This window comes from Actinia tenebrosa, unplaced genomic scaffold (genome assembly GCF_029948245.1).
Source record: "Actinia tenebrosa isolate PJP-AT-01 unplaced genomic scaffold, QUT_ActTen_1.0 PGA_scaffold1__47_contigs__length_23844297, whole genome shotgun sequence".
Classification (NCBI taxonomy): Eukaryota; Metazoa; Cnidaria; class Anthozoa; order Actiniaria; family Actiniidae; genus Actinia; species Actinia tenebrosa.
In genome coordinates this window covers 21,528,855-21,555,899 of record NW_028292578.1, presented here as the reverse complement: position 1 = coordinate 21,555,899, position 27,045 = coordinate 21,528,855, and the positions used below count along the sequence as shown (strand labels likewise).

The 27,045-nt window shown below is 38.0% G+C and overlaps 3 protein-coding genes and 1 pseudogene across 3 annotated transcripts; 2 read left to right on the top strand and 2 right to left on the bottom strand.

Moving 5' to 3' along the window:
- Window positions 1–1,299: 1,299 nt before the first annotated feature.
- Window positions 1,300–9,467, bottom strand: LOC148910089 (uncharacterized). The gene is made up of 20 exons (XM_089032222.1): window positions 9,042–9,467; window positions 8,692–8,732; window positions 7,984–8,021; window positions 7,476–7,582; window positions 7,047–7,130; window positions 6,853–6,954; window positions 6,740–6,767; window positions 6,582–6,657; window positions 6,291–6,338; window positions 5,913–6,006; window positions 5,187–5,242; window positions 4,999–5,046; window positions 4,470–4,542; window positions 3,932–3,996; window positions 3,399–3,502; window positions 2,690–2,789; window positions 2,506–2,569; window positions 1,862–2,116; window positions 1,496–1,543; window positions 1,300–1,387 (listed from the first exon to the last, which is right to left on the bottom strand). Exons 1-18 carry the CDS (start codon window positions 9,153–9,155, stop codon window positions 1,943–1,945), a joined length of 1,416 nt encoding a protein of 471 aa, XP_088888348.1. The 5' UTR covers window positions 9,156–9,467; the 3' UTR covers window positions 1,300–1,387; window positions 1,496–1,543; window positions 1,862–1,942.
- Window positions 9,468–12,065: 2,598 nt separating this feature from the next.
- LOC148910088 (uncharacterized) lies at window positions 12,066–16,900 on the top strand. The gene has a single exon (XM_089032506.1). It carries the CDS (start codon window positions 12,066–12,068, stop codon window positions 16,368–16,370), a length of 4,305 nt encoding a protein of 1,434 aa, XP_088888632.1. The 3' UTR covers window positions 16,371–16,900.
- A 218-nt stretch (window positions 16,901–17,118) lies between these two features.
- Window positions 17,119–24,452, top strand: LOC116308870 (uncharacterized). Its single transcript, XM_031719378.2, has 2 exons — window positions 17,119–17,240; window positions 18,673–24,452. The coding sequence occupies exons 1-2, from the start codon at window positions 17,174–17,176 to the stop codon at window positions 22,974–22,976; spliced, it is 4,371 nt and encodes a 1,456-aa protein (XP_031575238.2). The 5' UTR covers window positions 17,119–17,173; the 3' UTR covers window positions 22,977–24,452.
- Window positions 23,762–26,672, bottom strand: LOC116308864 (E3 ubiquitin-protein ligase TRIM71-like; annotated as a pseudogene).
- Between the last annotated feature and the right edge of the window lie 373 nt (window positions 26,673–27,045).

Here is a 27,045-nt window from a genome sequence, read left to right as displayed (position 1 = left end):
CTCAAACCTCCTCTCTTGGAATGGAGGTGCATTTCTTTCTTGATATCAACGTCTTGGCCATCTTGAGCATCAGTTTAAACTATCCGAAGTTAGCTTTAAAAAATTACAGCAAAATAAATATTATTATTGGGCTTCTTGTCCTGACTGTTTCACTGGTTCTTTTTCGTGGTAACGCAAAGTGATCCTCTTTCCAACCCTGTTTTGTCACTTGTTTATTTAAATTGAAGTTAAATCTTTAATTTCCAATTAATATTACAGAATCTGATTAGATCACACTCGCTCATACTAAAGACAAAAAGTGTCAAATGAACCATAATTTAATACAAAACAACATGACAAAAAACCCCCGGGGCCTTCATTTTCTCTATTTTTTGACTAACATACATGTACAACAATAATACTGTTACCATAAAACCCTTACTTTGCCTGATACCTCTCTGATGGGTGCACCAGCTCCCGCCCCTACCCCCCTGGGTCTATTTTGGCAATGTCGGCTTCCCATCTTTCGATCATACCTAATATATAGCAAGTTATAGCCATATATAGCAAATTATCGATATGATTATTTACAGTGTGTTTGTGTCTTCAAAAGTTTAAAGATGATTTGAAAAATTTGAAAAATTTTGTTGATGACCCAAAATCCACATCCCTACTTGGCTGCGGTTTTCGATACCCGGTAACTTCATTAGTTGCAAACTGCCAGCTATAAATTTGATTTTTTGCTGCCGTTAATCAAAAATATCCGTCTGTAACATATAATCTTCTAGACTGGCCATAGTGAAAAACCATCAATCCGACGAGCTGTTGAAATGTGGGATTTTTGCAGAATATATAGAACCACACAATGAATTATACCTTACATAAATTACTATAATTTACAGTAATCAAAATGTTGTTTCAAGCCACTTACTTTCTTTGTCTTCTTTCTCTTTTCGTTTTTTGACTTTCTCTAATCTCCATCTTAAAATAAATTTTTGAAATTTAATCAAGTTAAAAACCTTTTGAATTATCATCTTTCACTACTTTTAACAATAATGAAATCTTATTTTGTTTGAGTTAGAGTTCTGTACGAAACAAAAAAAGATTTTAGCACCATCCCCCAGTTCCCACAACTCCAAAAAGTGCTTCGCTGTCCATGAGTCCACTTACCAACCAAACTTATCTAAGTATAATAATCAATATCCCATTTAACAAGGTTACATAATAGCACATTTGAAATTATTTCGTACCTGTTTTCTGAGTTCTTCTTGGTATGCCTGCTGCACAGCTCTCTTACTCTGTTTATCTGCCTCAGGACTGACTTGCCCTGCACCTGGTATCCCATTAATACTGCTGTATCCTCCTGGTGGTTGATGGGCGTGGTCCACTGTCTGCCCCCTTCTTGAAACTACAAGTAAAATGTATAATAATAATTATGAGTATTGCGCAAATTAGGATCACCTTTAAATCATCAAGTCCACCCTAGATGTGGCTACTGAGCAAGAGATTTTCTTACCTGGAGTTCTGGAGAAGTCTCTCTGCCTACTTTTTTCTTGATAACGATCTAAAAATATAAACTTCTTTGTTATTTCAAAATTATTTGAGAAAATATCAAAGGCAAAACAGACAGAATGGATTTAAGTCCCTGAGGAAGGTTTACTGGCCTGATCCTCTATTGATGGCATTGATTTTTAATGATCATCCTATAGGTTCGTTATGAAGAAAATTATAGGGTAGCTGATATCAAATAACTATTAGAATTACAATTCAAATAGCTTGAATTTATTATTCATCCACTTTGAATTTATCTAAACATGAATATGTGAGGCTAGATAGTGCAAGATTTGCAAGATTTGCACGAAATCTGGGTAGTTTTATTCACCTGTAGGAGGACCATCATCTTCATTGTAGAGCCCTGTAACACCATACCCAGAACTCTTAAACAAAGGATCTTGTAATGATGTCACCTGGGGGGCACCGCGCTCCTGTCTCCCATAATAGTAATAAGGATCATCGTAAGGGCTTGGGTACAAGGATGAGTGTTGAGGAGGTCTGGAACTAGGGCCGTTATTTCCAAGGGGCTCATCATAGGCATCTTGTCTTCCTTTCTTGTAGTTGAGCGAGGTGTCTTTGTCGGCTGAGAATTATTAGATAAAGATCTTAGGATAAGAAAATCTCCCCACCCCTGGTAATAATAATTATGAAATAATGAATGTGGGTGGCATGTTTGGATGTCTCTTGCTGTTGTGTACTGTAGTTCATGCCTGAGGTTGTTGGTTCAATTCTCAACTGAACGGCATAATGTGGGTTGAGTTTGTTTGATGTGTTGTTCTCTTCCTTGCTACAAGGAGTTTTCCCTCATTTTCTCCCTCCGTTAAAATCAACATGTGAGTTGAGTGGTATGTGTTGTAAATAGTGGATGTAGTAGAAGTGCTTGTGGAGCAAACCTAAGAGTAGACGTGACCCTTATATATAGGGAATGACTGTTGTAAAATATAAAATACATATATGAAAAGTTTTTTTTACCACATTGGATTCATAATCAAAGCCACTTGTTTCAGCTGGTTCGCTAAACCTTTCCCTCTTTTCTCTGTAAAGAAGTTGACAATATTAATTTCATGCCAAATTTTATGACATTTAGTACAATGTACTAAGTAAGGTAATCAAGAGCTTGATTCAAGTTGATGATGAACACAACTGGAAAACTCACTTTTTCTTATTTTCCTCGTGTTGTTTCATTTGTTCCTCGAGTTCTTTCTTGTATTTTTCTTGTTTCTTTAGTTTCATTTCTCTTGTCTCCGTATGATCACCTTAACACACAAAAGCATGATCAGGGAGAAATGGATTAATGGAAAGATGGATGAGAGTGAGTGAACTCGTGGATGGGATGGGATAGGATGTGAGAGGGTTGGATAGATGTTTAGGTAGGTGATATGGATGGATGGATGGCACAGGAAATGGATGTGTGGATGGTTGAGTGTGTGGTACATGTAAGTGGATATGATGAATGGATAGGTGAGTAAGTTGGATGGCTAGGTTTTGGTGATTTGATAAGATGGGATTGGACGGGTGGATAGATGTATAGGTGGGTGCATGGATGAATGAATAAATGGGATGGCTATGGGAATGATGGATGTGTTAAGTACAGTTGAGTAAGTGGATAAGTGGAAGATGGGATGAATGGAAAGCTGAGTAAATGGGATAGAACAGGATGGATAAGTGAAAGGGATGAATGGATAGCTGAGTAGATGGGATAGAACAGGATGGATAAGTGGAAGGGATGAATGGATAGCTGAGTAGATGGGATAGAACAGGATGGATAAGTGGAAGGGATGAATGGATAGCTGAGTAGATGAGTAGATAGTTTGCCATGGTATTTTTCATTTTTATCTTCAAATTAAACCAGCTTTGAGTCTCACCTCCAATAATTCCAGCTCCTTCCAACAAGGGGGCAGATTGTGATCTAATCTCACTATCAGTTTTTGTTCTCCTTATTGATTCATTTTCCAAAGTTGGGCCATTGCTTTATTATGATAAAACCAACCACTCACATTAATTTTAATCATAAAAGCCCACAATATTCTTTATTACATTTTAGTTAAATACTAAATGTTCAATCCTAAGAGATGACTAAAACATGGCATACTATGTTAAAAGATAACAAACACAGATTGGATAAGAATTTTTTGTAGACTGAGGATGATGTCACAGGGGAGGATCCAGGGGGGTGTTGTCAGTGGTGGTTTCAACCTCCCCCCCTCCCCCCTGAGAATTTCCATTTCTTCTTACACAGAATGTACTGTTTGTATTTCTTTTGTCTTTGGTTTGGCATCTTTTACAGGTGGATGCCCCTTGAATGCAGAATGCCCTCTATAAGAAAATCCTGGATTTGCCCTTGTGTAACAGTAAATATTATTTAGTATATCAAGTCTAAGCTTGTGTTGGTACTTACACAGTCCTTTCCTCATGAGCACTGCTTATTCTATTGGATCTATGTGATCTTGATCTTCTTTGGGACTGAAAGAACAATTATTTGATTATCAGCATTATCATCATCATCACCATCATCATATCCATTGCCATATCCATCTCCATCGCCATCACCATCGCCATCATCACCATCACCACCATCGCCATCACCATCACCACCATCGCCATCTCCATCTCCATCTCCATCTCCATCTCCATCTCCGTCTCCATTATGATAATCATTATTATTACCAACATAGGAATTATTATTGTTACTTATGGTCTTTCCTAATATTGATATCAAGATTCAATGTAAAAAAGAAAAAGTAATCTAGAGGGAAGGGGGAAGAGAGGGAGAGAGAGTGAGATCTGGAGGGAGAAATAATAGTAAATCAAGAGGTCTACGAGAAATTTAATTCTCGTCATAACACCATTCCAAAAATTAAAACTGTTGTGAGAAATAAATATACTCCAGACTGCTTGTCCAGCAGTATGAAACAACACATTTTCATTGTTCTCACCAATGCATAAAGGTCATCCATATCTTCATTATCATCATAGTCATATAACCTTCTACGTGGTTTGGACCAAAGACTGTAATTAACCAAAATAATGTTTATTTATAATTTTGTTCTCATCATTTTGTTACTCAATAGCATATAGCAGCAATATGCATTCTTGTATGAAGCTTAATCTTGGTTTTAATTTTCTATTTTCTACATTTATCTACAGTACTGGCATGTGAGTGACCAAGCTTAACCATAGACAAATAATAATTATTACATGCAGGTATACCAATGATGGAATCAATTCAAAGATTCATGGTGAGATAAATCCTTTAAATTGTGAGAAACCCACCAAAAATTATCCACAAATAGTAGCAGTCATAAGTATTGAATAGAGCTAGACTTTGCACCATCATGTGATGGCAACCATCAGTTTCCCAGGGGAAAAGGACTCTATTGTATTAGTGTCTACTGTCATGGCTGTCATCACATGATGGTGCAAAGCCTCTATTGGCAATAGCAGCACTCCTATGACCCTACTTACTTGTCATCGATGTCTTCATAATCATCATCATCATAGAATCGAACTCTCCTAAATTGAAAACAAAATGGCAACAAAATTTTAAAACCTTGCAAGTTTGAACACCAGTATTTCACATGATTTTCCAACCAAATCTAATAACAATGATTCATTTTACAATGTTTTGAAGGAAGTATTCAATTAGGACTAACTTAGATTCGAAGGATCGGTCTCTTCTCCTGCGTCCTCTACGAGGTGGCAATCCAAACTAGCAATGCAGAAATAAAAACAATGTCAAAAATGGAGAGAGGAGAGAGAGAGAAAGACATCGTTATGGAGTAAGAGATGGTAGGAGGAAGAGTTATAAGCCCAATCAACCAACAATCTTTTTTTCATCTAGCCATCCATTATGCATTAATACAGATCAGAATACTTATAATACAGGGATAAATTTATTTAAAAACTAAAAGTAAATTTTCACACTATTTTAAATTTTAATTCTTAATTTTTTGTAACTGCTCCCAGGTATTGTTTATAATTTCAACCCCTTCTTTCATGCAGGGACCCAAAACTGCTCAGTAAAATGGTAGGTAACCGGTCATAATGCCCCCTTGTCATGACGCCCCCAGCCATGATGCCCCCAGCGTAAACCATGACGCCCCTAGTCTCTATTAACACTTATTTAACAAGAAGTTTAACGATAAATCTCGAACTTTTACATAAATGATTAGTTCCAGAACACGATATAGCTGTACTTTTAAAGAACATCACATCAGATGCATTAGGAATAGAGACTAGGGGCGTCATGGTTTACGCTGGGGGCGTCATGGTAGTACAGACTGGGGGCATCATGGTATACGTGGGGGCGTCATGGCTGGGGGCGTCATGACAAGGGGGCGTTATGACCGTAATTCAGATGGTAGAGTAGAAAAAGGTACCTCATCGTCATCCAAGTCATCATCATAACGACGAGAGAGATATCCATCACTCCTGGAGTTATGCTTGTAGTTTCTACTTGAGAGTTTCATTAATCTAAAACATTAAAAAACAAACAACAAAATAATGTCGCATGTAAAGGTAAAAGCAGATGCTAAATAGAACTCTTTATCTTAGGCATATTAATGTTTTCCCATTTTAGACCATGTGTAATTCTATATAGTCTCATTTTATGTGTCTTTTCATACTCTTGGGAATGACACATGGTTTGAAATGGGAGAAAGTTACAGTACATCCAAGGTAAAGAGGTACGGGTATATTGCTGATGAGCCCCAGATGACTTGATAATATCATTCAAATTAAATAGCATAATTTCTTACCTCAGTTCGTCATCCAAGTCTGGTCCATCATACCCAAGCCTGTCTCTCCTAGAAACCAATATTTTACAATAATTATATTTATTATCAAGTTAGAGCCAGGAAGTTTAGACGTGTAGATGACAACATTACAAGCTGAAATTTGGTAATTTACTGTGTATTTAATGACCAGCTGATGCATGGATGTTGGTGAATCGTTGACCGATGATTCACTAACAATCTGCCGTGTTGCAATTGACATGTTGTCTGTACACAAGCTTGAAAATCGACTCAATCAGTGCACTAACTGAATACCTATATTTTCTTTCATCCGCCCGCTTTCTTCTCAGAATGTCTTCATAGGTTTCTTTTGGAGGATACTGCAAAGAACCTAGAAAAATTTTTTTTGATAAGTAACAACAACTGATCAGTGTATTGTTGATTTCATGTACGACAACTTTTTGCCTACTCACCTCTAGATCTATCATCTTGATAATTATCCTAAAAAAGAAACAAAAAAAAACATTGTTTATTAGAAATTGCTTAAAAACATAGGTATATTCAAGCACCATGAACACTAACTTACATTTATGTCCAAGTTTTCCTTCCCCTTTCTGCGACCTCTTGGGATAGGCGAATCTCTTGGATCCTTTTCGTAAGAATGTTCTAAGGACCTTCTCCCACTTTCCTAGTTAAAGAATAAGGAAGTAGAAAATTTTACTTCTCTAGGCATTCAGGCCTGTAGATCATGTACAGCATCAAAAAGAAGAAAAAACTTACATGAACTTCTCCATTCTTCTTTGATGGAGAGATATCTCTTTCTTTCAAAACTGAATCCACTTTTCCTGTTGACCTCATATTTTTCTTTGTAGAAAAGAAAGACACAAAAGCCAAAACTAAGTGATGCAAAGTCCTATTTGTTCTATTATAATGCAAGTATTTGGTGTTTGTTAATCAAAGTATTATGATCGTCTGGATGGATGTAGTCCTGAGAAGGACTGTTTGATATGACTGACATTTCGACAACCTGAGTGGAAGTCATCTTCAGAGTCAAGATCACTTCCGCCTAGGTTGTTAAAACATCAGTCACATCAAACAGTCCTTCTCAGGACTACATCCATCTGAATGATCATAATACTTCGATTAACATTCATTCACCTGGGTTCAGACCATTCTATACAATATTTGGTGTTCTTTTCTATCAATTACCTCAGCTAAATATTTATTGTATTCCAATCGTCTCTCCTCTTTGAGTTTCTGTTGAATCCTTGCGTAGCCACCAAGTGGTAGGCCAGTCTCTTCATTATCATTAATCACTGAGCAGTTAAACAAATGAAACTCATTTGGTTATAGAAGTTAATTACATTTTCACTCACTATCACCAAAAGTAACTGCCTGATGCATAAAATATTCTAAGTAAACAATTTTTAAATTCTCCTGTGTTCCAAAGACTTGAACTTGTAAGCAGTCAACAAGCAAGTGATAATGAAATAATGGGATGGTTGATCTCGACATACAAGCAGTCAGTTGCAGTCATGATGAATAGAAGGCAATTTTGTTCACTATTTTCTTTGCAAGGATTTTCAAAACAGGGGTCCAGACACAATAACTAATATACAAAATTAATGCAACGAGGAAACACGAAGGAAGTGGATACTTTCAAAAAGAGATTACATGGAATGAAAAGAGTGGTTCTGATCACTTAAATTTCACTTACTTTTTGGTTTGATAGAAGGAGAGTCTTTCTCAATATGGCTTTAAAAAGAAATTTATTACCGAGTCAAACACAGACAATTAAATAGTAAATTATACAAAAGAAGAAGAAAGAAAAACAATACAACATCTGTCAAAACAGAATTCTCAGAATTCAGAAAGCTGAATGATATACAATACTTTCAATATTATCAATCCAAACAGGAAAGGCTTTAGAACAGAGTAAGAAACAATGGACTAAATAGAAATTGCATTTGCTGTGTGCAGATATGAAGTACGCAGGGGTTGGCAGCTACAACACCGAGAGAGAAGTGTAAGGAGAAGAATGAGTGCTTCTCTACACTTCTTGAGTGTTTCGTCAGTGTCCAATGTATATGTTTAATAAGGACTGCAGACTGCCCTTCTAAGAAGTTGGGGGTGGCAATGACTTATCTAATTATTATATTAGGCCTAGGGCAAACATCGAACTTTCCATGCACCAAACTCATTAAAAACAATGGATATCAGGTGATAATGAGGTGGCATTCTTTGATGTAATTAAGTTTGGTGCATGGAAAGTTTGATGTTTGCCTTAGGCCTTAGAAAATATAATAGACTAGCTAGTATGCTAAAGGGTGAAAGTAATGGACTTAGATTGGTAAAATTAGTGGATATTAGCAAGAAGTGTGGGAGCTATAGCCCTCTCAGCTTCTTCCCTTTTTGCAACACTTACTTCTTTCCACTCTCAATACCTCTGGGACTCTTTCTTCTATCCTATATATATTACAATAAATAAATTCAAATCCAAATAGAATTAAATTTCTACTAGCTTTTTTTCTGATATTCTTTTTACTAAACTAGAGACATAGAATTTCTATTACAGCATCGAATATGTATGCTAGATCATACAGAAATCTGAACAAGACTTGTTAACGAATAATGGTGTCGATATTTTAATTATCGATTTGGCTAAGCTTGAGTGTGATCAATTTGATTCCAGAAAGAAAATATTACAAAGAATATAATTGTAATTTGATCATCAAACAATGAGTTTAACTGTAAACATTACTATATTTACTTTACCTCTTTATCTTGTGACGTTGTCGAAGTATAATTTCCATTTCTCGAAAGATCAGCTCTTTCTTTCTCCAGTTTAACCTTTTGCTGTTCAATAAAGCTTGATAAATCGTCTGCCATTTCTACTGCAGTGCTAATCGGCGACCATTTTCATAATATCTTCAGTTCAATATCGACAAACTGCACTTGATAAGCTATCGAAAAACTGCCAATTGTAAATACTATTTTGTTTTCACCGTTGTCAAGTCGAGTTATCTTTGATAATTCATCACCAAAACGTTACCCATGACGATAAATCCAACGTATAGGAAACTTGAAGTATGTTGGCTAATTAGATTTTTGCGTTTTAGGCTATAAACGTGAAGTTTTCAGTTAGAATATCGATGAAATTGTCACCAACTTTTTCCTTCAGCAACAACCGCCATATTTGATGGTAACCATACTCCCACAATACTGCGCGGGGCGCGGGGAATGTAGACACAGCACAGGAAACCCAAATAACTTAATATCTTCATCCACGTATTTTCGACATTTCATTGCACATTTTTTTGGAATTTTTTATTTAAAAAACAATTATTCTATTACGGTCGAATGTGTAGCACAAGCTTGTAGTAGGTACATGAAAGTTGTGTGAAACATTACTGTAACATCAGCTTCATAGAATGTTTCTTAGGCCCGACTTAAATACCCTTTTGCATACTTGGTTTTTATGCTTTATGCTTTTCTACTTTTCATGGTGTTCCGCAGTCCTTGGAGCAAGAATTCTTATCTGTTTTAATTGTTTTAGCGGGAAAAATAAACATCCCGCCTATGAGACTGGGCCAGATGACGTCACATGGTGAAATTCGCACATCCACGCGCGCGCGCTCAACTTATCTGGAATTTGTTGGAAAGTAAGATGGGTGATTATTTACTGATACGGTTTAAAATTATAAATATTCTTCTTTGAGAGAAAGCAGTACCCGAATCCGGACTGCCAGGATCCAGGCCTAGTATCTCTTCTCTCTTAATAAGTGGGGAAACCTTTGAACATTATCCAAAATCCGACGAAGTTGAGTTTAAGCTTTACACGTCAAGGACAGGTCTGCAGGTCTCCTTCTTTCAAAGAAAACGCCAAGGTATAAAATTATGCATCAATTTTAAATTACAAACTTAGCCCTACTTTAATTCTTAAATTATATCTTAAGTTTACTTTCTTCTTCCAGAAATTTTATTGAAGTATTTAGTTTACTATAAATTTTGAGACTAATCTGAAACACTCGGCATGACTCGATCGAATAAACTTGCATGCTCGATGTGGTTTGTTTTGGCAAGTCGATAAGTTTTTTTAACATAAGTTTTTATGATATAAGTTTCACTTATGACCTAAAATACTAGTATTAAAGGTCAAGAGTTAAATATAAGCTTATTATACTTATTATCATGTTTTACGCTATCATATTCAGTAGCTAACCTAATGGCAAGAGGTAAAGTGATGGAGTAAATATGGCATGACCTTCAGCATATTCTGAGAAGTGTTTTGCTGCAAGGAGCTAATGAATAAATGTGTTGTAAAAAAATATTAATGCAGTTATTCATTGATCTCTACAGTGAGAAAAATTTCATCAAAATACTCAGCAAACTTGCAAATATTCGGCAGTAATATTCCCAGTGGAGAAAGCGCCACTTCAAGAGGGAAAGATCGAAAGGAAGCCTCTACTAAGGCCAATATAAAATCTAGAAATTCATACAAAACTCTATAACTTTGATCTCCAATATGCTAGGGAGTTTTGCTGCTATGCCATTCAAACTTTCTTCACTGATTGATTGATCTTGACGAACTGAGTGCTCTTTCAGATGGTGTACGCTGTTTTATGAATGATGGTGATCTAGATCATGCTAGATCAAATCTTGGCTATTTGAGGAACGTCGGGAAATCACGTGATGGGCTATCGCCTTAATGGTTAAGAAAGGAATTCCTCTGACGCTGAGATTCAAGACGAATAATTTATTTCAGTCATAAATTCCGTTACTGATTTCAAGAAATATTTTTACAGCATCAGTGTACAAAATATCGCACAGTGAACTAATGAAAGTAAAACTAAGTCCATCGTGAAAACCAAGATGCTTATGGCTATCATATTTCTTTACCTGGCATTGTCGTCCAACCTGTTCTACGTGGGACATTTAATAGGTAATGAATTTCAAATAATTCTATAGATAATACGTTATAGTTATTGCACTTTGTTGCTAAATGCGTTTGTGATATTAGATATACTGTTTGCAAAGCTAGCGATGGATAAATTGGTAATTTAAAAAGTTCTCTTTTTTTTTCTAGCAATGCGAATAGTTTAAAAACGATTCAGATGGTAACAAAACTTCCGTCAATATATTATCACTGTTACACTAGACTATAATCGAACTTACAAATCATTGCCATTTTCTTTACCTACAAGGGAAGTCATAAGATACTGATATTAATTCTTTTCTGTGATGAATGCAAACTTGAAATGTTTTGAAAAATATTTTCATTATGAAATATGTTTCTAAATAATATAACATTACAGACAAAAAGGGAAGATTTGTGCTGATACAACATTCGAAAATTATACAATTGTAGCCGTAAAGGAAAATGCGTAACAAGGAAATTACGTTTTTGTCGAGTGTGATATGGTTAAACTTATCTGTTTTTGTAATATCGATTGTAGTCTGAGTGATAACTGAAGAGATTGTGAAGCCATCAATGATGATTGAACAATCATAGCCACAAATTAAAAGCGAAACATTTTATTGTCTGTTCATATTTCATTTTCAGTTTTGTTTGAGTATATCGTTCAATGCATGTTGATTAAGCGGATAGAAAAATACAATTAAAGGAAAGCAGTGAATTTTCTAAATTAGTCCTAGCGGGAAAGGTGCTGCATCTTCTAGCATTTGCAGTTGACAGAGCTCCTTCAAATGCTTGTCAATCCTAGCTCTTTTACTTACTTGTGTACTTAAAAGAGTTTTATTTTCACTTGTAAACTGTGTTTTTATTTAGACTGTAAACAAATGGGATTGCATAAAGTGATATATGTGTCCAAAGCTCGAGGGCAAGCAAACAGTGATTCGTGCGGTAGCGAGTCAATGCCATGTAAATCTCTACAAGTCGGTGTCGACAAGCTTGCATGGGGTGGTAGGCTGTTCGTTGATGGTGAACACACTGCAGTAGATCCCTACAAGTGTCAATCATCTGCAGAAAAACTTGTGTCTACCAAGAGTATTTTCATTCAGAGCTACACAACGACCGCTCACATTTCATGCATCAAAGGATTCATCGTGACTGCAGATGGCCCTAATGCTTTGAAAAACGTCACCATAACTGGTGTAAAATTCAACAAGACTTCGCTCTTTTTAAAAGACACGTCTGCTTTGATTAGAGACTGTATTTTCTCAGCCTCGGTGCCTGCAATTACAGTAAACATTTTGAACGGCGCTTCCTCATCATATTCTCTGGATATTCAAAATGCTGTATTCACGGAAAATCTTGGCTGCATCCAAGTCGGTGTCAAGAAAGGAAGAACCTGCAACAGCATCATCATGAATCTACGAGACACAATATTTCAAAATAACACAACGCCGGTAAAATCAGGTATGGATGCAAGTGGCTTGATATCTGTAAACTGCAGCTTCGCAAGAGAAATGCTATTTTTCTCATCGTGGAAAAATGTCAAAATACTGAAAAATCGCAACAACAAGGAAATCAGAAAAAACGATCGCGATTTTAAGAATAAAGAGCTTTCTGGAAATGGCACAAGTAATGTTTTTGTTGTTGATGGATGTGATGGAAATCTTACTTTTTCTGAAGTGGCAAGTATGAACAACCAAAACTCATTGAGATTTTTGGAAGCAAAAAGTGATAGTATTTCTATAAGCATACAAAATTCAAGTTACCATGAACACCACATAAATGAACCAGGGGGAGTAATGCGCGTGAAAAAAAACAGCTGCACAAAAGGAGATGTAATTGTCTCTATTACTGATTCGATTTTCCACAATAATTCTGGTTCATTGGGAGGTATACTTCAGGTGGACGGTAAAAAGGAACAGAGTGTTAAATTGAACATGAACAATGTCACATTATTGCAATGTTATGGAAGCGTCAATGGATGCGCTGTGTCAGTCGGAACTGTGAAGAGGATTTTTGCACTATTTGATAGGCTGGAAGTAGAAGAATGCCACGATCCTTCGCAGTTGTGCATGAAACAAAGATGCAAGCGATTCCCAGCATTTTGTCTTCAAGCAAGTGAAACTGCAAAAATTACAATTAAAAACTCTCGCTTCACGCGTAATAAAGACCAAGCCTTGCTCATTCAACACACAAGTGGTGGGCAATATAATGAAAATATATTGGATGTCCAAATAAGCAACAGTAGTTTTATCAAGAATTCCTTTTCTGCTGGCACCAAGCCTACCGTAGAATTATGTGTGTCGTTGCCAGATGAAATGCAAAAATCAATTCTTAACATTTCAAAGTCTTTGTTTCTGAGAAATACGGGAGTGACAATCATGACTCACAAGCTGGTAGAAGTGTATGTGCGAAATTCTACTTGTGAAGCTACAATGGGTGTCTGCCTGTTTATCCAGTGTTCAACGAAGATAATGATGAACTCAACACTTTATATTGAAAATTGCAGATTCAATGAAAATAAATATAACGTGCATTTCAAAAACGCCAAACCTTCGTTTATAGAGATTTCTATAAAGAACACCACATTTCACAAAAACCATTATCAAACCTATGGTATTGTAATACAAGTCGGACGAAGCGGTATGAAGAATACCTTGGAATCGGGCAGATTATTAATGGACCATGTATATTTCACGTCTAATTACGTTTCACGGGCTCATGGAAATATCTTGGGAGTTGTCAGTACTCCGAGCAAACGCAATTTCACGATAGTTGTCCGCAATTCAGTATTCAAAAACAACCGCCACATTTTCAGACAAAATAACACAGCTTTTATAAACCTGTTTTATTTTTACATCCCTCCAGCGTTACCCGACATTGAAGATATCAACATGAAAGCTAGTCCATCTCCAAACGAAAGCTGCCCAAAATATCATTACCGTAGCACAATCATCTTCGATAACGTTACATTCTTAAACAATACCGCCGTTACTTCGACCCTCTTTGTGAACAGTGGAATTGTTTCTTTTCACAATTGTTTGTTTGAGGAAAATTTTTCTTCCCAACCAGAAATCGGAGGTCATGTGTACGTGGAGAAAGGAGCAACTACGGCAAGATTCTATCACACTAGATTCATTCAAACAAAGAAAAATCCGCGCAGACTAAAATCTTTAGTGCCCTTGTCGCCTCTACTCTTCGTTGGAGCACAAGGACCTTTGATAATGAAAAACACGAGTTTCAAGTTTGATCTTTATACACCAGTTACAGTTCCTATGTTTGACCTCTTACGAGGACATGATGTTGACATGGATAATGAAACGACTTTTGTATGTCCAGTTGGCAGCTATCTCAAATTGTTCAATGCCACATTTGTACTCCGTCCTGATTTAAATGAAGCTAATTGCAAGTTGACCATTATACAACTGAGATTTAGCTGCCAAAGGTGCCCTTTTAATAAATATACGCTCATGAGTGGATCATATCGAGGAAAGCAAAAGAAAAACGATGTCAAATGCCTCGACTGTCCCTTTGGTGCCCAGTGTACAACTAGTAACATCCAAAGTCGGCCAAATTTCTGGGGCTACAAGACACAGGAAAATCCCCCGCAACTCAAGTTTGAGAAATGTCCAGAAGGATACTGCGAACAGCCTGAACGCAGTTATAATCTTTCAACTTACAATAAGTGTGCTGGCCATCGAGGAGGGACGATGTGTGGAGCATGTAAGACAGGATACACTGAAAACATGTTCAATCATAAGTGTTGCCCCGTTCATAAGTGTAGAGATTATTGGTTTTGGGTTGTAGCTGCTGTGCATTCCGTAATCATAGCAATCTTTGTTCTGTGTCAGCCATCACTGATCTTATTCCTTACTAAGAAGGCTCTATGGTTCAGGGAAAAGAAGCATACCATTCCAAACACCAGGGTGGACCACATGGAAAAAACAAGCAATCACGATGGACATGCTTACTTCAAGATTATCTTCTATTTCTACCAGGTTGCTGAACTGCTTATGATTGAATCTTATTCGGAGATTGTACCTAAATTCTCATTGTTATCCTCAATCACCTCATTCTTTAACTTTGAAGTTGTCGTTAGTAATTCGTCGTTTGGGTGCCCGTTTCCAGGGTTAACTGCCGTCACCAAGGAGCTTTTCCGTTGCTCACAAGTCTTTGCTGTCATGGTAATTGTTGTCTTGCTTTACTTTCTCCATTGGTTATTCTCCTTGATCTGGAAGAGTCCCAGACCACACTTTGCTCATTACCTTGCAGCCATCGTTGAGGTTCTGATTTTAGGCTATGAACGATTGGGGCACACGTCGTTCAAGCTTCTGAACTGCGTTCCACTTGATATGCTTGGGAAAATCGAATGGCGGCTGGTGATTGATGGTAACATTACGTGCTGGGTCCATTGGTGGCAGTACGTCATAATCGCTTACAACATCGTGTTTGTACTTCCATTCCTTCTGGTTTTATTTGTGGGAACTTCAAAGTTAAAACGGCATCAGATAAGCGCATTGCAATTTGTTGCAGCTTGTTTTGTGCCCCTGCCTTTCTTGATGTACTGGTTGTTGAGGCGCTGTTTGAGATGTGACAAAGACGTGTTAGAAGATCCCAACCATTTGGATCAAGAACGACAGAATGCCCTACTGGAGGTCCTACAAGGACCATTTCGTCCACCGGACAACCAATCAAAAGGCGCTTTATATTGGGAAAGCATTTTGATTGGTCGTCGCTTGGTGCTGTTGTGTTTATTCTCGTTCATAGCAATGCTGTTACCACGACTTCTGTGTATGACACTAGTCTGCATGCTAATACTCATCCACAACGTCATCGTCATGCCTTACAAGGACCGAAAAGCAAACATCTTCGCTATTGTCTTACTCTCTATACATGTCGTAATGGCAACGATCAATTTGGGTGAGTCCGTATTGATCACTGCTGGGGTGACATTCCAAAGCCCCTTACAAACCCAAATCGATGGTTTCAAGATACTCGAGATAGTCCTACTGAGCGCCCTTCCGTGTGCCTTTGCCTTGCTGGTGGTTGCCGTTGTTCTGTCCCAAACAGTACGATTATTATTAATAGTCAGTCGCTATTGCTTGAAGGATTCAGACATTACCAGTCGACACGCAAGCTATCAGCCATTGTTAAACTCGAGTGAAGAAACTCGTACCCACTCGTACTAAGAAGAAACTATGTAAATACCCAATAGATGTAGATTATAAAGTTCAAGAACCCTAGATTATACATATGGTAGAAAATGTCTTCTAGGTGTGTTTGTATGATAGAATGGTCTTCATAGACGGTGACCGGTGATCTTTTCATTTTTGACCAAATTATTCTTTGGTGAGAATAACAAAAGTACAGTTTGTCCATTCTCACCATGCCAGCAACTAAATTGCCATCACTTTAGCCTGCAATGCCTTTGCAAAGCTACTAGGGTACAATCATTCTGTATACAATCATAATATTCATAGATTCTATTTTAAACCCATCAGCGAGGTATTCTGGGTAATCACCAAATAAGGCATGAAGGGGAAAATTTTCCTTGCATATCCAAAGTCTTTGTAACCATATCATGCAATGTGGCTTCAGCACAGTGTTATATTATAAGCATATAATTATATTATACCAAGAAAAGATTTTCCCAGAATAACTTTTTGTTATTTCATTTCGAACGATACAATAATGTAGTGTGGTATATTGAAATATTTATAGTGCGTATTAATTTGGGAATATTGAATTTTTCATGTGTATTTCTCCTGAGTATTATTCGTTCTCTCGGTCTCGTTGTCAAAAAGCTACGTCATTGAAAATATAAAATATGCTACTTTCGACTTTCGATCACGTGATCAGTAAATTCCATGCACTTGGTTTCGAAAGACAAATTCATCTATCGCTGATGATGATTTATTCGTTTGATATTCACAAAGAGTTTTGCTGTTTTAGTGTCAGACAAACAGTAGAGCCTTGCCCAGCCAAGTCCAAGATGCTGTTGGCTATATTTATTTACCTTGCATTGTCTTCCAACCTTTTCTACGAGGGACATTTGTTAGGTATGCATTTTCATATTTATCCTAATAATGATATGTAATTATCTTGTGGAGTTTCTCCGTGCTTTTGATGATTGGTGATATCAATGTGTAATTGTCTACATCAGAGTCATTTTTTCTCGATCTGGATTATCAACAGCCACAGCCATATTATCAACAGCAACGTATACTCAAAACCTAATCAGAGTACTATGTGATATGTCAGCAAACGTGTTCAGTGGGTTGATTCTATAACAGTTTCACCTGAAGCCAACATGATTAAAACATGCGATTCATATCTCAATGGTCGTAATATATCTATGTAATTATAGGGTTCCGGAAAACTAAGATTGAAATTGACGGTATGGGTAGCTTTTGTTTATTGAATTTCATAAATCGTTTTATAGGTTTTTCGACGTTCGTAATTAGGAATTTTCTTTTCGTAATGTGGAGGAAAAATATTTCATCAGATTTTCCGTTTCACTAGTATTTTTCAAACTGTTTTCTTGCTTATAAAACTAGCTTTCAAGTTTTTTTTGTTGTTTCTTATTTTAGGCTACTCCTATTAAAGCATTAGCATGACATCAAAATGAAACGATGAACGATTTAAACTTGAATAATTCTTAAGCTATTACTAGATGGCTGGGATATTGAATAATAACAAAAATCAACCCTTTCAAAGCCCTTTCAAGCTTGTTTCGATTTGTTTTATTGTGAGGAATATTATTCGGCTTACTTGTTTTTATTTTAGTTTTTCAAATGGCTTGACCTTTAATAGATAAGATTTAGAAGACAAAGGTAGTCACGAAAGTGAAATATCTTGATATTTGCATTTCTCTTTCCTTTTCGAAACCTTACTCGTGATAACACTTTTTTAAATTGTTATTGGTATTATTAATGCGCTCGCTTAATAATCATCGTCAGCATCACTATTATTGCTCTTTTAGCGTTGTCAACTTTCTGTCTTTCTGGGATTGGATGTGAGTGAGATGGATTGGATGTGACTGGGATGGATTGGATGGGACTGGGATGGATTGGATGGGACTGGGATGGATTGGATGGGACTGGGATGGATTGGATGGGACTGGGATGGATTGGATGGGACTGGGATGGATTGGATGGGACTGAGATGGATTGGATGTGACTGGGATGGATTGGATGTGACGGGGATGGTTTGGATGGGACTGGGATGGATTGGATGGGACTGGGATGGATTGGATGGGACTGGGATGGATTGGATGTGACTGGGATGGATTGGATGTGACTGTGATGGATTGGATGGGACTGGGATGGATTGGATGGGACTGGGATGGATTGGATGGGACTGGGATGGATTGGATTGGACTGGGATGGATTGGATTGGACTGGGATGGATTGGATGGGACTGGGATGGATTGGACGGGACTGGGATGGAATGGATGTGAATTTATTTAACTCCGGAACTTATTTCATTCAGATAATAAAACCAATGGTCCTAATAATGTGGTATACGTGTCCAAAGCTCGAGGGCAAGCAAACAGTGATTCGTGCGGTAGCGAGTCAATGCCATGTAAATCTCTACAAATCGGTGTCGACAAGCTTGCATGGGGTGGTAGGCTGTTCGTTGATGGTGAACACACTGCAGTAGACCCCTACAAGTGTGAATCATCTGCAGAAAAACTTGTGTCTACCAAGAGTATTTTCATTCAGAGCTACACAACGACCGCTCACATTTCATGCATCAAAGGATTCTTTGTGACTGCAGATGGCCCAAATGCTGACAAAAACGTCACCATAACTGGAGTACAACTCAGCAACACTTTACTCTTTTTAAAAGACATATCTGCTGTGATTAGAGATTGTATTTTTACAGCCTCGGCGCCTGCAATTACAATTAAAATTTCTAACGACTCTTCCTTGAAGTTATACTCACTGGATATTCAAAATGCTGTATTCACAAAAAACCTTGGCTGCATCCAAGTCAATGTTAAGGAAGGAAGCAGCTGCACCAGCGTCATCATGAAACTGCGAGACACGATACTTCAAAACAACACAACACCGGTAATTTTTATGAGAAATAAAAACTGTAGTTGTCAAGAAATGTCGCTGTTTTCTGTGTGGAAAAACGTTACAACACACAACAATCAACATCTTTCTGGATCAAGCAACACAAAAAGTGTCTTAGCTGTTGATGCGTGTCGTGTAAATCTTACTTTTACTGAAGTGACAAGTGTAAACAACGAAAACATGAGATTTTTAACTTTGCAAAGCCAAGATAGCCTCATACGTATTGAAGACTCGAGGTACAATGGACACCACATTGATAAACCAGGAGGAGTGCTGCTCATGAAATGCAATGACAGCATACAAACGAGAATATATGTGAACGTCAGCATTTCTAATTCCGTGTTTTACAATAATTCTGGTACGTTGGGTGGAGTGTTCCAGGTCGACGGTGGAACGAAAAAAAATGTGAATTTAAGGATGAAAGATGTCAAGTTATTCAAGTCTTATGGTAGCGCCCATGGGTGCGCCGTGTTGGTTGGGGATGTCAATAGACCGAAAATGCCTAAACGCAGTGTAGCGAGGGTTTCGGCAACGTTTGATAATCTTGAAGTAAAAGAATGCCACGATACTTCGTGTATGAAAAAACGATGCAAGCGAAACCCAGCATTCTGTCTTAGAGCAAGCGAAACTGCTAAAATTACGATTAAAAACTCTCGCTTCGAACGTAATAAAAACCAAGCCTTGCTCATTGTGCACACAGGTGATGGGCCATCAAAGGATGGGATATTGGATGTCCAGATTAGCAACACAAGTTTTATCAGGAATTCCTTTCCTGTTGGCACCAAGACTACCGTAGAATTATGTGTGTCATTGCCAGATAAAATGCAAAATTCAATCCTCAACGTTTCAAAGTCAGTATTCTTGCATAACAGTGGCGTGGGGATTCAAAGTAAGAAGTTGGAAGAAGTATTCATCAAGGATTTTTTTTGCAGTGGCACATCTGGAGTGTGTCTGGATATCAAACCTTATCCCGCAGGGTCCAAATCAAACTTCCTTCCAATAAACTCAATATTTGATCTTGAAAATTGCCAGTTCATTGAAAATAATTTGCCTTTGAAGTTTACAAGCATCAGACCCTCCTTTGTGAACATTTCTATCAAGAACACCACATTTCACAAAAATTGTTACAGCCAAAAGCCCATTGAAATACGGATTGGACAAAAGGGCATCAAGAATACTTTGAAATCGGGCAGCTTATTGATGGATCATGTCTCGTTCACGTCTAATTATGTTCAACACGTTCATGGCAGTGTTCTGGGAATTGTCGTCGCCCCCAACAGTGGCATTTTCGAGGCTGTTATACGAAATGCTGTATTCAAAGATAACTCACATAAGTACAAAAAAACAAATAAAACAGATTTTGTAAACCTCTTTTATTTTTATATTCCTCATGTATCATCCAATAAAGAAAGTGTAGATGCACATCGAAGATCCAACCGCACCGGGCCCTGTCCAGAATATTCTTACCATAACAAAATAACTTTCGAGAACGTTATATTCTTAAACAACACTTCCGTTACCTCGAGCCTGTTTGTGAGCAGTGGAGTCGTCTTTTTTCGCAATTGCTTGTTTCAGGACAATTTTTCTTTCCAACCGGACATTGGAGCACATCTGTACGTGGAAAGAGGAGCAACGAATGGACATTTTTACCATTGTAAATTCATTCAAACGAAAATAAACCCGTACATTTATCGAAGTGGCTCTTCACTGTCACCTCTACTCTTCTTTGGAGCACAAGGACCTTTGACAATGAGAAATACCAGTTTCAAGTATGACCTTTTTATCTTAGTGACAGTACCCATGTTTGTCCTGGAAAATGGACATAGGGTTGACTTGGATAATGAAACGACATTTGTTTGTCCAGTTGGCAGCTACCTCAAAATCTACAATGCCACATTTAGTATTAACGAACAGTTCAATGATGAAAACTGTCATTTGACTATCGTACGTCTGAGATTCCGGTGTCGGACGTGCCCTGTCAATAGATATACCCTCGAAAGTGGATCATTTCAGGGCACACAGGGGGACAAGAAATACGTTCCTTGTTTCGACTGTCCTTTTGGTGCCGATTGCACGAACAACATCCAGAGCAAACCAAATTTCTGGGGCTACGAGACACAGGAAAATCCCCCTAAGCTCAGATTCGAGAAATGTCCAGAAGGATACTGCAAACAACCTCCATCCCGTTCTAACTTCTCCATCTACAATAAATGTGCTGGGAATCGAAATGGGACGATGTGCGGGGCCTGCAAAGAAAATTACACGGAAAGTATGTTTAACCATAAGTGCCGTCGCATCGATGACTGTCAAGACCATTGGTTTTGGTTAGTAGCTGCTCTGTATTCAGTACTCATGGCAATCTTCGTTTTGTGTCAGCCATCGTTGATTTGTTTCCTTATCCAGAAAGTTTTTTGGTTTAGGGCGAAACAAGATACCATTCCAAACAGTAGGGTGGAACAGATAAAAAAAACAAGAAATCACGATGGACATGCTTACTTCAAGATTATCTTCTATTTCTACCAGGTTGCTGAACTGCTTATGCTTGAAACTTGTTCAGAAATTCTACCTAATTTGCCATTACTACCTTCCATCATTTCATTCTATAACTTTCAAGTAGAGCTTGCAGATTCGTCGTTTGGGTGCCCGTTTCCAGGGTTAACAGCCGTCACCAAGGAGCTTTTTCTTTGTTCGCAAGTCTTTGGGGTCATGATAGTAATTGTGTTGTTTTACTTGCTGCATTGGTTATTCTCTTTGATGCGGAAGAGTCCCAGTCCACACTTTGCTCATTACCTTGCTGCCATAGTTGAGGTTCTGCTTTTAGGCTATGAACGATTGGGGCACACGTCGTTCATGCTTTTCAACTGCGTTCCACTTGATATGCTTGGGAAAATCGAATGGCGGCTGGTGATTGATGGTAACATTACGTGCTGGGTCCATTGGTGGCAGTACGTCATGATCGCTTACAACATCGTGTTTGTACTTCCATTCCTGCTGGTTTTATTTGTGGGAACTTCAAAGTTAAAACGGCATCAGATAAGCGCCTTGCAATTTGTTGCAGCTTGTTTTGTGCCCCTGCCTTTCTTGATGTACTGGTTGTTGAGGCGCTGTTTGAGATGTGACAAAGACGTGTTAGAAGATCCCAACCATTTGGATCAAGAACGACAGAATGCCCTACTGGAGGTCCTACAAGGACCATTTCGTCCACCGGACAACCAATCAAAAGGCGCTTTATATTGGGAGAGCATCATGATTGGTCGTCGCTTGGTAATGTTGTGTTTATTTTCGTTCATAGCAATGCTGTTACCACGACTTCTGTGTATGACACTAGTCTGCATGCTAATACTCATCCACAACGTCATCGTCATGCCTTACAAAGACCAGAAAGCAAATATCTTCGCTGTTGTGTTTCTGGCCATTCATGTTGCTATGGCGACAATCAATCTCAGCGAGTCGGTGCTCATTACTGCTGGGGTGACATTTGAGGGTCCACTGAAAACCCAAATAAACGGTTTCCACATGTTCGAGATATTCCTACTGAGTGTGCTTCCGTGTGCATTTGCCTTGCTGGTGGCTGCCTTTCTTCTGTCACAAACAGTACGATTATTATTAATAGTCAGTCGCTATTGCTTGAAATATTCAGAAGCTTCCAGTAGACGATTAAGTTACCAGCCATTGTTGAACCCCGGTGAAGACATGCCAACTTACCTGAATTAAGAAGCAACGGGCATCGCTGTCTTTAATTGTTTGCTACTGTGCACTTGGTATTTTGAAGTAGCAAAGAGTGGGGACTAAGCTCAATAAAACCTGAACCGTGCCGGCGTAAAAATCATCAGCAGATACTATTTCGGTCTGAATTATTTCCTGGTACTTTGCGCATTTATTGGCTATTTGAAGGAGCCATTTGAAGGGACAAAATTTAAGGAAGCACGAACCCGTCAGTGCCGGTGAACGTGTGTATTTCGTGCCTAAAGTGCTACTGATAATAAATGAAGCATATATCTTCACGTACACCGACACTTTTCATGGCACTGAAAGATACTTCGTCTCTGTTCATACAGTCAATTCAAAAAATGTTGTCGTCGACCAACTCAAGCCTACGCGACTGGACCGAAAGGAACTCTGGGTAGCAATCATTGAAGCCGAATTGACTCCATAATTTTATCTGACTAGTTATGCCTCGTTTACAGCACAAACCTTCGCAGGCGAGCGGGAAGTGTTGAAGGAGACATTTTTTTAATGCCTTCATATTTTCGAAATTGTGAACTGAATCATAACTTTATTGTTTTTCTTTCCCTAAACCCAAAGACATGCATTTGATGGATTGTTTCTCGCCATTATTATCTTATTACTAGCGGGAACAATTAATTCAGAACGAATATTTATCCGTTTCAATGATTTTTACCCATATTCCTTTCGGTCCAGTCGCGTAGGCTTGAGCCGGAGGACGACAACGTTTTTTGAATTGACTGTATCTTATCGGCTACTCAAAAAGTGCTATCTTATTATCATGCATGTAGTTTTTATTAGTAAATCTAAACAAATGCTATTGGATGTTATATTCAGCTGTTATATCACTGTAGCGGTTGCATTCTGTGGTCTTTTTGTTCTTGGGATACTCCACCAGCCTGGTAAATGTAGCTTTATCAGTAAAGTAGTCACTTTTGCGTTTGAAATTATAAACTTAAAAAGCTATCAAAAAAGGCTACATCTTGGTCTTCTGTACACTGAACAAGCTTGGACTTTTCTTTGTTTGCAAATTTAGGTAGCAGCAGTTTTCCTGTTCAATTAGTATAGGTAATAGGACTACATGCTGTCCAATTTGGAAATAATTGGATGAAAAAATTCCGAGGACTTCCAAAATTGGAAGAGGCAAATAGGCCGAGTCCAATTTAACAGTCAGAGGAATTTTTTCCTCCAATTATTTCCAAATTGGACAGCATGTAGTCCTATTACAGATTAATTATATCATCCCAAACTATACTAGACTGATTCCATAAGTCATAGTTTTCCCTCGAAAGAATGCGAATGCATGGAAACGATCCAAATTAATCTTTAATTTGGACCGGAAAGAGAATTTGAAAATAATACAATAGTTGCTTATATGGGATTATAGAGTGATGATACAATGAAAATTAAATACTACCTCTTTTCAAAGGTAATAAATATAAAAATTATTACAAGTTTTTTTAATACAGTGTAATATTTTCTAGCTAGTACAAAAAACTCGACAAAATAAACTCCCGGAGAGGGATCCGCAGGTATTCTCTTTGTTCAAGTCATAGGCGGTGATCGGCTGTCGGTTTTGAAAGACGCATAGATTAAAAGCTGTCAATCCCTAAAAGGTAGGACTATGTATGATGGATCTGGAAATCTCTCTTCTGTTCTCCCATGTTTTTGTTCAATAAAGAAAATAAATAAAGATTGACGTAACTGACCTTTGAGCTGGACGCCCTAAAAAGTTCACATTAGACATTTTCAACCCTAAAAGCACCGCCGATCACACCAGCAGTTGGACAAAAGTGGTACCAAACGGGAAAAATCTGATCGTATACTAGGTTTAATTGTTTGGCTAATCAGCATTTAATTGGTTGGTATTAGCGCCACAGCTGTACGTTTTTGCTGCCGAAGTTTAGCACAAACACGTGACCATCCGATGTGACAGCTAAATCTGCTGGACGACTCATACTTGAAAACGCATTTCCGAATGATTTTACAAATTTTCCCTCTTGAGTTAAAAGTTGGACTCGGTTATTAGCGTGATCACAGACAAGAATCAAGTTTGGACCGTAAAAGGCCAGACCCGCGACGTTATGAAACTGGCCGCCATCTTGTCCTTTTTCTCCAAATTTGTGAAGGAAAACTCCATTACTGTCAAAGACACGAATACAACATTCTTCATAATAAGAAACGAAGTATTTCCTGTTACCATAGGCAACGCACCAAGGCAGTTTAATTTTCTCTGGACTGTGAAACTCTCGAAGGAAAGTTCCCTCTCTATCAAAGAGTTTGATTCCTGAGTAGACACCATGTTCTTCATTCCCACTATAACACACTGCAATGTGGTTTTCATCCGTAACACACATTCCTCTTGGAACAAACCGTTCTTCTGGTCTGTAAATAGTTCTAACGTTAGAACTCTTTAAATCAATCATCAGAATCTCTCCATTCACAGCAGAAAAAACGGTTACGATTAGTTTATCCTCAATAAATGTAACGGAATGAGGTTGAAACTTTTCACTCTCTTGGATTTCTCTGCATTTAATCTCTCGCGTATATTCGCCTTCAATATAAAATATCTGGATACGATCACTGTCCCGGTCGCCAACCGCTATCTCTCCGTTCTCACTCAGTGCTATTGACCGAGGATGCATGAACTCTCCTTCACCTCTCCCTCCTCCAAACCATTTTACACATATAAAATCTGACTTAACATCCAAGGTGTTCACATTTCGTGAGGAGTTCTTTACCAGTTCGCCGGCAATTTTCACCAAAATTGTACATGGTCCAACCCTATCCGCTCTATAACTCACACTGAATTTGCCCTTCTGTTTACCAAAGACTTGGCTTTTCATTTCGTTACCATCTGGATCCTTAACTTCTACGTAAATAGATTCAATGTTCGTGTCACACACTTCTCCTTCTGAATTCTTCGTTAGAATCTCAAATTGGTTCTGAAAACCACATCGACCATCCTTCAGCGATTCAATAGTGCAATTTGAGGGATCGGGTAGATTTTTCATAATTTCCCCCATATTTTCAACTTCCGGTACCTGAGACACGTAACGCAATCTTGCGTTACGCTCAATAGGTTTACTCGACAAATATCGAGGACTTTTGTAACGCCACTTCACATTTGTCTTTAAGGATGTCCTGCACATCTATTACTTCGTACTTCCTGTTTCTGTCCATCAGAGATTGGCAGTGAATATTGAACTCAGATAAATGATTTATTCCAGTATTGATGTCGCTTTGTTCTCCTTCGTTTGCTTCTTGCTGTCTGGCAATGATTTCATCTAAAGTTTTGAAGATAGCTTCCTCGTGGTCTCTGGCTTTTTAAATCGCGACTTCAACTGCATCATGAACCTGTTTCTTTGCCAGGTTTACTTCGCTTTCAATCCGAGAGATATTTTGCTTGGAGAGCGATATTTCTTCTCCATATCCCTGCTTCAGGTCGTCTATTCTCTTCATGTATTGTTTGATGTTATGCTTGACCTTGTCAGCCGCGTCGTCTAAGCTTGAAAAATTATGAAGTTTGTGATCCTCTGCAACGCATTTTAGACAAATATACTTTTTACAGGTTTCTTCAAAACAGAAGTAATGCAGCCTGTTGTTCTCGTGGGATTGCTCTTCACAAAAAACAAAATTTGTGACAAAATCTTCCACCTTATCTCGGTTAATTTCGTTCAGCATTGTCACTTTATGCTCCTTCGAAACTCTTTTCAACAATTTGTGAGCATTGACACATTCATTGCAAATAACTCTAGTGCATCCCTGACAAAATGCCACTAGATTTGACGTCGGATTTTCACAGCTTCCACAATGCTGTATTTCTTGTGCCTTCCATTTTTCCTTGGTTCCAATAACTTGGATCAACTTGAGAAGAGCCTTTAGGTAGAACGAAGAGAGGAGTTCGGAAACATCTCCGTCGGGAACGTCGAAAGGTGACCTACAGGCTGGATAAACACAGGAAACGTTGGTGTTATTGCACTTTTCGCACAGTTGTTCTATACATTTCGAACAAAAACTATGAAGGCAGGGAAGGGTTACGGGTGTTGTAAATAAT

Excerpts from the sequence above, each read along its gene's own strand:
- LOC148910089 (XM_089032222.1), bottom strand. The coding sequence starts at position 9,155 with ATGGCAGACGATTTATCAAGCTTTATTGAACAGCAAAAGGTTAAACTG. Across the intron at positions 7,131-7,475 it reads ACAATAAATATTTAGCTGAG|AAAAATATGAGGTCAACAGG; the intron begins GTAATTGATAGA and ends TTTTCTACAAAG. Across the intron at positions 4,543-4,998 it reads TATGAAGACATCGATGACAA|TCTTTGGTCCAAACCACGTA; the intron begins GTAAGTAGGGTC and ends GGTTAATTACAG.
- LOC148910088 (XM_089032506.1), top strand. The coding sequence starts at position 12,066 with ATGGGATTGCATAAAGTGATATATGTGTCCAAAGCTCGAGGGCAAGCA.
- LOC116308870 (XM_031719378.2), top strand. The coding sequence starts at position 17,174 with ATGCTGTTGGCTATATTTATTTACCTTGCATTGTCTTCCAACCTTTTC. Across the intron at positions 17,241-18,672 it reads CTACGAGGGACATTTGTTAG|ATAATAAAACCAATGGTCCT; the intron begins GTATGCATTTTC and ends TATTTCATTCAG.